The sequence below is a fragment of the Suncus etruscus genome, chromosome 6 (genome assembly GCF_024139225.1).
Source record: "Suncus etruscus isolate mSunEtr1 chromosome 6, mSunEtr1.pri.cur, whole genome shotgun sequence".
NCBI lineage: Eukaryota > Metazoa > Chordata > Mammalia > Eulipotyphla > Soricidae > Suncus > Suncus etruscus.
The window spans coordinates 129,369,596-129,381,606 of NC_064853.1; the positions used below are offsets into that span (position 1 = coordinate 129,369,596).

Here is a 12,011-nt window from a genome sequence, read left to right on the forward strand (position 1 = left end):
TACATTACATCTGAGTGTACATTTATGAATTGATGTATTTACCAGACAGCAATGTGCTAGATTCTGATGACATACAATAGAATATTAGAACAGATCAGATGCCCTGTTTGCTCGGGGCAGAAATATTCCAGTTTATATAATGAAACCACTTTGATTCCAAGTCAGGAGAGCTGACTTCTAGCTTCAGCCCTTCAATTAAGCTCCTCTCTCACATTGGGGAGCCCATTTAACTTAGCCTTTATCTTTATGATGACAAGAATAAGACAGAATTCAATGTTTCTCAAATATATTTGGAAGATTTTGAAATATGCGATTTGCTAGTCTTCAGGTCTCAGCTTGAATCATAAATCACTTTTTGAGATTGGACCAGTAGCATACATATTTTTGACTAGTTTTTGAGCTGTTCTAATTTCTATCCTAGTCTGGAAAAAATTGTACTACGTACACTTCATGGACTTTATATATTCCAAAGTATGACTTCATTCACAGGTTTAAAGCAATAAACATGCAATCCAAATTTCAGCCTCTATAAAATAAATAGTAATATATTTTATTAATTAAATTTCTTAGAAGCTTTTTGTTTTATTAACTTAGATTTTTTGAGGGTGGGGAGGAACCCTGTAGTGTCAAGTCATAGTCCTGGTTCTGTGCTCAGGAATTACATCTGGCTGTGCTCAAGGAACCATAAAGGTGTCAAGGATTGAAACTGGATTTGCCACATGCAAGGCATGCACTCTACCTCCTCTACTGTCTGTCCTAGCTTATTCACTTTGAACAAATTGTTAGCACTCTGTGGATAGGTATAAATGAAACAGTTAAGTCCTAAGAAAACATTTTGCTCTTCATATTTCTTTTTTTATTGTTGTTTTTATTATTAATATTTTTATTTAAACACTTTGATTACAAATATGATTGTAGTTGGGTTTCAGTCATGTAAAGAGCACCCTCCTTCACCAGTGCAACATTCCCACCACCAATGTCCCAAATCTCCCTCCTCTCCACGCCACCCCCCACCTGTACTTCATACAAGCTTTTTACTCCCTCATTCATTGGCATGCTATTCATATTTCTTTTTCTCCTTTCCTACACACATTATCTGTTTTTTTTTTTACAGTGGTGGGGCAGTTGCCTTGCATGCTGGGTTTTAAGAAAAGTGAAAGACATTCTTGTAATAATTTTCAGAGAAAAAAGAGAGGAGGCTGGAAGTTCCAGCTCACTTCATGAAGCTCACCACCAAGAGTGATGAGTTTAGTTAGAAGAGGGAGATTTGGGACACATTAAGTTTTGTACCATTTTTCTGAACTCTCCTTTTCAGTTTCTTTCGCTAACCCACTGAGTGTTCATCAGAAAATTTATTGAACTCTTTATATTTTAGGCACTAAAATCTTTATCTTTTTTTCAAGGTAAATATCTAAGTTTCTGGTACAGTTATATCTCTAGTACTATCCCACTCTTCCTTTTTTTTTTCTTTTAACAAAGAACTTTCCTTCTCTTTTTTTCCTAGTGTCATTTTAAAACAGATTGTGGGCAAATTTACAACTCTAAGTAAGAGATAGTCAAAAATCATGATCTGTATTTCTAAATATTAGACATCTTTTATAAATTATTTTTAAGCGATAGCACCAACTAAATATTCCAAAGCTGACATTAGTTAACCTTTACTGGAAAAAAATAACCAGCAGATAGTGCTTCTTCTCTCTTTTGTGTCATGTTCTTATTTCATGTGCTGTCAATCTGTTCCCTCAGCTATAAGATGGCACTCAGTCCTTATGTAGAATTTCAGAAAGAGAAATGGAGCAATCACGTGTGCAGCCCAGTTTTTCTTCAGTCTATGAAGGATCTCTCAGCCTAACTCTTTGCCTGACTATTGCTACTTACTCGTATTTGTAGATTTCTAGTGTAGGAAATCATTGATACATTAATGTATGTTTTAATATTAATAGCTGTTATTATGGCATGGAATTGTGTTTTTTTTCCTTCACAATATCTCATAACATATTTACTTATATAGCATACAAACTGAGGTGAGGAGTCCTTAAGTATCTATAAGGTGATGGCATTTGCTCAAACTAATGCCTGTAAAGCTCTCTTATTTAAAAGCACATAGGATATTAGCTAACTTATTTCTACTTTCTGTATATATAGCTTGTTTGTCTTATTAAATATTATCTAAAGGAATTCAAATTTGAAAAATGTATTATTATTCTCAGCCATCTATTCATTTTTGATCTGCAAAATATCATCAACTCAAAGTAAAAATTCCATTTTTCATAGAATGTCACAAAAATGACTGCTTATCTACATTTCATTATTGTCTTTTGTTGTCCTCACTGTGACATTTTGAGAAGTTTCTCCAAGAAATATTATATTGACAATCAAGTTATCATGTTATATTTATTTTAGAAATGGCTTTTTCATTAACAAAAGAAAAAATAGGAAAATTTTGAATCTTATAAAAATCATTTATTTAAACTAAAGAAATCTAAAATCTTTTGCAAGGAATGTTTAATTGAAGGTAAAGTGAAAATGAGAATTATTGTGATCGTTTTAAAATGAAAGAAAATCAATAACAGAAATATTAGTTATGTAAATTATTGAAAAAGTATGTCAAGTGTTTATGACTAAGCATGTCAAATTGTTTTTCTTATTTGACAATCTATAAAAATTGAAATTCAAGTATCCTTGAATCTTAGGTAACCCTAAGAGATTATGCAAATTTGATCTGACAATATTTCTGATAAATCACATCACAAAATTTTGGATACTAGATGCATAAACACAATTTTGTCAAGCAGTATTGAAGGTTTATTTAGACTTGACTTCCATTTTCCCTCACCTATAGTTACTTGACTAAAATCATACGTTCTCTTATGCTGTGAAGATAAAGTAAAATTATAGATGTGAAAGAGCTTATTTTTTGTTATATTCAGATATGCAGTGTAAAGATCAGAAAATTAGGTATCGTTTTGAAGAAATTATTGTGCACATTAACTCCATGTATTGTTGTCATCCTTCCAAGTATTAGAAAATTGCTGTTTCGGGGCCAGAGAGATAGCATGGAGGTAAGGCGTTTGCCTTTCATACAGAAGGTCATTGGTTCAAATCCCGGCATCCCATATGGTCCCCCGAGACTGCCAGGAGCGATTTCTGAGCATAGAGCCAGGAGTAATCCCTGAGCACTGCTGGGTGTGACCCAAAACAAAAAAAAAAGTAAAAGAAAATTGCTGTTTCTGTGGATATTATGTTTATTTATTTTCATATTTGGATTTACTGGAGGACTATACCAAGCAGTGAACAGAGATCACTCTCTTGTATTTGTGTCATTAGTATGACTAGTCTTAATAACTATATAACTTAATAGCCATTACTAGTCTAATAACTATTGCATAATATGTATATTAGTTATTCTGCTAATCAGTTTACATGCTTTCTATCATTTTAATTTCATAATATCTTATGTAGTATATCCTCTTATCAGCTTAGAAGGTGGAAAGAGAAAGGTCTTGTCAGAGGTAACTGTGGTAAAACCAGTATTCAAACCTGAGGTCTTTCAAATTTACTTTGATATACTGATTCCTTCTCTGAAAAAAAAAATGAATCAGCTTTTATCTTACCCCTGGAAACCTACCTTCTTTAAGAAAACAAAATTATAAGACCCCCTTATCTATAGTAGTAATTGATCCAAAGTTTATACTTTTAAACCGTGATGCTTCAAATGGCTTCATTTGCACAGATATCTGCTTGTCTGTTAGTGTAGTTGGGGCTTTGCAATGCAGATAGATCTACCTTCAAATCCCAGATTTTTAAAAAATAATATGTTTATTTAAACATCATGATTACAAACATGATTGTAGTTTGATTTCAGTCATAAAAAGAACATGCCTCTTCACTAGTGCAACATTCCTGTCAACAATGCCCCCATCTTCTCCCTACCCCCTCCAATAATCGAGACTGGCTTTCTGCTTTCCTCACTTACTGACATAGTTATGATAGTTCTCAGCGTAGTTATTTCTCTAACTGCACTCACCAGTCTTTGTGATGAGCTTCATATGGTGAGCTGGTCCTTCTGGCACTCATCTCTGGGAATTATTTCAATGTCTTTTATTTTTCTTAAAACCATAGATGAGTGAGACTATTCTGTGTGTGTCTCTCTCTCCCTCTCACTTATTTCACCCATTTTTTCCGTTGTCTAGTGGTGTCATCTTTTAAAAATTGTTAAACCTTACAGAGCCTCATACACATTAGATGAAGATGATGATAATACCTCCCTACTAGGATTTTTAGCATGTTAAGAACAGTACCAGTGCATATTAGCTACTTATATTCCTGGCATAACAACTGCTTGAGGGTTGGTCTACAGTGACTACAGTAGTCATTCATAGCTGTTTTCCAGATTCAGTTACAGTGTTGAACAAATGTTTAACAGAATAAGTCAATAAATGAATGAATAATAGATGACTGAATTTGAAAGCTGTAAGGATATATGCTTAGATTGTACAGATTTTGCTTGGTCAAGTAAAGAAGAGCATTTCAAACTAGTCTCAATTCATTTTCTTTTTTATCTGGCAGTAACTTCCAAGAAATGGATTATGCCTCTAATATGTTTATACTAAACTTTAAATTCCAATTGTTGGTTTGAAACCTGTCCCACAACCCCCACATATGCCACTAAATGGTCTAGGGGTATCGATGTGAAATAATTTATTGGTAGAGGATGTGAGTACGTGTTCCCATGTGCTTTGGTTACTAACAAATGGAGCACCACTTCTTGCCTTCTAAGAAGTAATCTGAAGTGTTGCTTCTCCCCCAGAGTATTTCAAGGAAAAAACTGCTTTTTATCTAATGTTTCTCAGTGAATATGCTCTTTCTGATATCATTCCTAGTATTCTGTTAGAAACTGGCAGGTAATATCAGTCTGTGCCATTTATCTTAATGTTTTCAGGGCTTTACAGGATCTAGATGAGAAGTATGGCATTGAAGACCTTAACAAAAGATCTTTGTTTCTTCCTACAAAAAATTCTATAAAAGCTTCATCCTCTCACCCCCATGAGCAAAAGTAGATTCAAAGGAAATGTATCTAATTATCTTACTATGGAGCCAAATATGTGTAAATCTGATCTCCCACATTTAGTGAAAATAAAAAACTCTTTTACACAAATAAGCTTATTATTTTAGAACAAAGTGGCAACATTTTTTTCTTTTTGCTTTCCATGTTTATTTTTTTGTTTGTTTGTTGGTTGGTTGGTTGGTTTTTGTTTTGTTTTTGTTTTTGTTTTTTTGGATGGGTGACATTTTGGTATTATTTTTATGTTTTCCTTTCTTTTTTTAAACTGAGTTTTAAACTGAGTCTCTAGAAGGACTCCTCCCGCTTTTTGCTTGTTTGAAAGTTTGCCCCCCATTTTTCTTTTTCTTACTTTTCTTTTTCTTTCTTACCTTCAATCAGAACCACATAACTTGAACCATCTTATTCTGCCTCATAAATTGAAGGGGAAATAATGGAGGGCACCAAGACCAAACAGACATATGAATATTGAGTAGAAGTAAAAAATGATCAGACTTAAATACCAAATCCAAAGCCAACAACAACAGAATTGATACTCAATCTACAACAAGCTAGACACAGAAGGGACCACTTATTCTAGAAGCCCAGGGGGTATGGTGCAAAGGAGGGGCAATATGGGATGCATGCTGGGGACAGGGGTGGAGGAAGGACAATATTGGTGGTGGGAATGACCCTGATTCAATGTCACTATGTACCTAAAATACTACTGTGAATGATTTGTAATCCACTTTGGTCAAAATAAAAATTATTAATAAAAAAAGTTCAGGGTTTACTAGTGGCTCTGCACTCAGAGATAATTCCTGGTGGCGGGCAGGGAATCATACAGAACACCAGGTATAGAACCTGGGTTGACTACATGTTGATTACATTCCCTACCTGCTGTATTATTACTCTGGCCCCTAAAATGATTGTATTTAGACATAATTTATCTGTATTATATGAATAAGTTGAAGAAATTGACTTTTGGTCATTTCATGTCTTTTAATTACTGTTACAAATTAACCAAGATTTATTGAGTCATGAGAACTTAGGAGGCCTAAAGGAAACTAGATAATGTTACTAGTTAACATTTATGAAGTTATTTTTTGTGGGCCTGTGATTAAGTATTTTTCATGAATTTACTATGTCTTGCAATAATACTTTTAGATGATCACAATAGTAGGGTTAAGAGGTATTTTTCCTACTAGTCACATATTCAACTATTTTCTGCACTGATCTCATAGAACTATTCTTTATTTTGCAAATTAAGAAACTGGCCTAAAGATATGTAATAATAAGTTGACAGTAAATGTTACAGTGTACAGTACTTCCCAGCTCAATGATTCCTAATTTAATTATTCTCTCTCATTGAAGGATTTACTAAATATTAAGGTTCTCAACAAAACTCTTTATGCACCATCCTCCATATCTGGATAAACTTAATTGACACTTACCTGTACTAGATTGAACAATTCCAGAGTCTACTGTTTGTCCAAGAAGATCATATTGGTTTAGACGAGATCCATCCTCTGCTACTACCACTGAGCGAGCTGGTTCTCTGGTCCACTCATAAACAACTTCTGCTCTTGTATAAGCATCTAAAAATGAATAATTGTCCACATGCTTTGTGTCAGCTTCATATTTTCTATTGGTTGGTTTCAGAGGACATTTTAGAAAAGAAGAGTCCCTTGGTTAAGTAAACCAGATATTTCTGATTCGCTCAGTTCTTGGTTCACTCTTACAGAAAATGATCACACATCTATAAAGGTAAAGGGATCTTTCTTTTTTTATATACTATCTTTATTTAAACATCTTGATTACAAATATGATTGTGATTAGGTTTCAGTCATGTAAAGAACACCCCCCTTAAAGGGATTTTTCTATGGAGAGAATATATATAACGAACATAGTGAATAAAATTTCCTGATCCTATGGAATAGGCATTGTAATAGTAGGGGGGAAAACCAGCTAAGTAAAAATGTACCTAATTTTAAATATTTCAAATAGTTTTAAGTGCAGTAAAGCATACACACCAGGCCAGGAAGGAGGCCAAAAATGAAGGGTATAGATCTGCTTAAAGGAAGAAACTTAAAGAAGTTAAGAAGGGATGTGCATATAAAAGGAGAAAGTCAAGTTTTTCTAAACAATTTCTTTTTCATAGTTTGGCAAAAGCCTGATATGGTTCACGGCAAATAGCAAGACCAATATTGCTATAGTGAAGAACATTTGAGAGAAAGTACATAGAGTACAGTTGCTTAAGTTATCATAATATAAGTATAAAGACAGTTTTATTATCAAAGAAGTCAAATGATTATTGTATGCAGATGACCTGATAATATACACAGAACACCTTAAAAGTCCACTAAAACTATTAGAAACAATAATCAAGTATAGTAAAATAATAGGCTATAAAGTAAATACATAAAAATCTGTTGCTTTTCTATATATAAATATGAACTAATAGCCTCCTCCATCCAGATTAATGTCCCAAAATATCAACTACCTAAAAATCAACTTAACAAGAGCTATGAGATATATACATTGAAAATTATCAGTAACAAGATAGATATACCTTAGGAAATGGAAAAATATTCCATATTTATGGATAGGAAGAATCAATATTTTCTTTTTATTTTCTTTTTTTTATTTAAACACCTTGATTACATACATGATTGTGTTTGGGTTTCAGTCATAAAAGGAACACCACCCATCACCAGTGCAACATTCCCATCAATATTTTCACAGTGACCATCCTATCTAAATTAGATAGATTCACTATAGTCACTATCCAAGTTTAGATGACATTCTACAAAGCCTTGAATTTTCAGAGCCAAGAGTAAGTTTTGAGCACTTCCAGGTATGGTTCCCAAATGAATAAAAAACAAAATATCAACAAAATCCCCTTTGATCACTGTAATTATCACTCATTCAACTAATATATTCTAGTAGGTCTTGTTCTAAGAAATGCTGAGCAAAATGTATCCTACTCTCATATCTCATGGTGATTACAGTCTCCAGATAATGAAAATGTTAATGAATAATTAAAACTAATACTTATTGCTGTGATAAGTGTTATAAAATAAATAACCCATTTGATCAACAAGACTTGTGTACTTATATGCAAATGGTCATAAATGGGGCTGCTAAGAGACAAATTTATGCTGAGATGAAAGAGATAAAAGAAGTCAGCCATGTTAAACCAAGGAAAGAGTAACTCAGACAAAAATAAAAAACATGTAAGCTTCCTTGGAGATTTAGAGCAGCTTGTGTATTTATTTATTTTTCTACCTCAGTTTTCTTCTGTGAAACATTTTTATTCACCATCTAATTTCTTCTTCCTAAAGATCTTAAGAGTTTTCTTCTGGCTTATAATATAGATGACCTTTGCAATTTGCACTGGGAAGACCATGTATCATTGATTAATGATAGATGAATAGATGTCTGTTAAGATTTAGATATTAGGAGCTGGAGATATAGCATGGAGTTAAGGCATTTGCTTTGCATGCAGAAGGTCAGTGGTTCAAATCCCGGCATCCCATATGGTGCCCTGAGCCTGCCAGGAGCGATTTCTGAGTGTAGAGCCAGGAGTAACCCCTGAGAGTTGCTGGGTGTGACCCAAAAACAATAACAACAACAAACAAACGAAAATATTTAGAGATTAAAATAAATTTCCCCCCCCGCCCCCGCAATATTCCTCTTTATGTGGGAGGAGGAGCAATGGCAGCCTTATGTGACTGGAAAGTTCTAAGGGCATCTTAAGACATCATTCTTGTTAAGATGCAGAATTAATCAGCATTTACTATCTTTCTACTTTTTTCATGAAAATAAAATTTCTTCTTTTTTAAAGCTATATTCACTGCTTAAACATTTTCCTGAAAGATATACTAAGCACTTAATTCATTGTCCAAATAAGATAATTTTTGAGGTAAAAGGGTTTGCTTGCTGTAATAGTAGTACATTAGGTATAAATCAGACTTGTTCCAGGCTACCATCATTGATCTTCCTTAACTGTGAGGCTATTTTTTGGATAAGATGAGAAATGAATAGTCAAGTGCTTTATATACTGCCAGGCAAATAAGAAAAAACAAAATGCAAAATACTATTAGAACTGGAAAATAGAAGCAAACATATTAATCCAGGACATAGATTATACAATACTCTGAAGAAAGACTGGGAAGAGAAATTTTCGCCACAGACTTATTTAGCTGACAGGCTTTGAAGTATTTTGTCCTTGGGTTTCAATAGAGTGAGATCTATAAATAAGAAAGGTTGTCTCTTCATGATTTCTGATTCAAGGAGCCTAAAGGGCCTTTGCTATTTTCCTTGCTTGCTATCTTCCTACACTACCACTATTTTTCCTCTATGAATCATATCTTTACCAAAATAGTTGCTTAGATTGCTTGTCTGGTAAGAACAGAAAGCTTGTTAGATGGTCCCAGAGTTGACTCAGTCCTTATACTAATTTCCCTGCAGGAAACCAGAACTAATTATTTCCAATCACTTGCAGCACGCATGGTTGTGGGAAACAGAAGGGGAGAGGAGCTCCACCAGAGACCCTGACTCTGGTGAGTCTTGGTCCTCAAAAGACATGCTGCATCTTTTCAAGTGGTTGGAATAGAAAATTATTATAGGGGATTTAACTCTGATATCTTCATTGTTAATATGCAAATCAACTATGTGAGCAATCTGAATGCATCTAGATTTTTCTAACATTATGGTTATTATGGGAATTATGGTTAGCATGAATTCAGGAGGCATCTTTTAGGAGTAAGCTCCACTATTTAAGAAACAATTGGGGGAAAAGAAACAATGGGGCTAGAGCAACAGTATAGTGGGCTGGGCTTTGCCCTACATATAGCTGACCCAGGCTTGGTCCCTTGCATCCTCTTACTGTCCCCCAAACCCCACCAGGAGTAAATTATCTTTGAATTCAGAGCAAGAAAGGAGTAAATCATGAGTACCGCTATGTATGCCCTAAAATAAAGAAAAGGAAAGAAAGAAGAAAGGAAGAAAGAATGATAGAAGAGAAAAGAGAGAGAGAGACAAAAGAAGGAAGCAAAATAAATAAAGAAAAGGAAAATAAAAAGAAAAGACAGAAGGAAAAGAAAAATAAAAAATAAAAAGGGGGGCCAGTGAGGTGGTGCTAGAGGTAAGGTGTCTGCCTTGCAAGCGCTAGCCAAGGAAGGACCGTGGTTCGATTCCCCGGTGTCTAATATGGTCCCCCCAAGCCAGGGACAATTTCTGAGTGCTTAGCAAGGAGTAACCCCTGAGCATCAAACAGTGTGGCCCAAAAAACCAAAAAAAGAAGAAGAAGAAGAAGAAGAAGAAGAAGAAGAAGAAGAAGAAGAAGAAGAAGAAGAAGAAGAAGAAGAAGAAGAAGAAGAAGAAGAAGCAGAAGAAGAAGAAGAAGAAGGAGGAGGAGAAGGAGGAGGAGGAGGAGGAGGAAGAGGAAGAAAGAAGAAGAAGAAGAAGAAGAAGAAGAAGAAGAAGAAGAAGAAGAAGAAGAAGAAGAAGAAGAAGAAGAAGAAGAAGAAGAAGAAGAAGGAAAGAAAAGATAGTTAAGTTGAAAAAGGGTTAAGGGCAAACAAGTTTAAATTATGTAAAATAAATCAGTCGATATTTATTGAATAAGATGGGGATCTGTATTCCTTTTGTTTTTCTATGAATACTCTTGCATAAAATAGCCTTTCTTAATAAATAGTTATATAAATGCCGTCCAATTTCTTGTCTATTCTTTGTCATCACTCTGCACACATAACAAATTCGAGACTTCCAGCTTAAACTTTTAACTGTCTTCTATGAATAAAAGTCAAAAAATATACTCACAGCTTCCAAATTTTAGTGGACAAGCATGAGCATCCATAGGAAAGTCCTCCAAATGCATTGGGCATTCAGCTCTCACTGTAAGCCTTATTAGAAAAAACATGGAACACAAACAAGACCCCTACACATTAGATTCCTCAGTTGTTATTAATATCTAAATATACACACACTATAGCATTAATACTAGCTGTTGAAAATAAATTAATAGTATTAATAGATAATAGTATTAATATTAATAAAAATTAATATATTATAGTATTCTGTCCATTTTTATTATAAAAATAAGTATGTAATTTTTGAATGTCATGATGGATATTATGGGCAAACATTGCTATTTATCAAGAAAAATATCAACTTAGGATAAAATGTGTATATATATATATGTGTGTGTGTCTTTATTCTCTTATGTCTAGTGTTATTATCAAAGAATTTATTATAGCTAACAATGTAAGCAAAAATATTTGTATAAATACTAATCCATATTAGTTTGGGATAAAAAATGAGGAAGAGAAGAAATGTGAGGTTATTTTTTTCTAAGTGCAGTAGACAAGTGGAGAAAAAGTAGTATAGTTCACTATCAAAACCTTTACTTACCTCATGGTGTATAACAAAGTTCCATCTTCTGTTATCCGAAGGAGTTTGTTGGGCATAGTCATGTTGTGTGCCACTGACTTCTTTCCATTGTGGAAAAAGGTATCTGGAGTCCAGATTTTACTTGCCATTAGATTATTTAACCGTAGAACTGTCATGGGTCCTTTAAATTTTAACCTTTCATCCTTCCAGCTTTGACGAAAAAATACATCTATTGTATATTCCTAGGTAATTTTGAAAAAAAAAAAAGACAGAGTTCACTGTGTTGTATTTTGCAATGCAAATAGCTTCCACAGAAAATGCAAAATATTTGCAACTGTAGAGGCAAAATATGAACTTAGTTGCTAGAAATGAACCTATAGTTGCCAGTACATATAGGTGTCAGGTGACATATTGCTTTATATAATTTTTTTAATTCTAAAATGCATGAACCATTTTTTAGTCAGAAATATTCTGCAATTATTTCTTCAGATATGTGGAGGGAAAATTTCACTATATTTCCACCCCTAACTCTACCATACCAGGATTTTAAGATATGGGATATATTAAAATAAAA

The 12,011-nt window shown here is 33.7% G+C and overlaps 1 protein-coding gene across 3 annotated transcripts in view; it reads right to left on the minus strand.

Annotated features, from left to right (window-relative positions):
• Nucleotides 1-12,011, minus strand: part of GABRA1 (gamma-aminobutyric acid type A receptor subunit alpha1) — a 1,147,113-nt gene that overhangs the window by 10,451 nt on the left and 1,124,651 nt on the right. For all 3 annotated transcript variants that reach the window (XM_049776065.1, XM_049776064.1, XM_049776066.1), the window contains exons 6-8: nucleotides 11,459-11,679; nucleotides 10,868-10,950; nucleotides 6,496-6,639 (exon numbers count right to left, since the gene is read on the minus strand). In XM_049776065.1, the coding sequence (XP_049632022.1) occupies nucleotides 6,496-6,639; nucleotides 10,868-10,950; nucleotides 11,459-11,679 (448 nt within the window). The remainder of the gene's footprint in view (nucleotides 1-6,495; nucleotides 6,640-10,867; nucleotides 10,951-11,458; nucleotides 11,680-12,011) is intronic.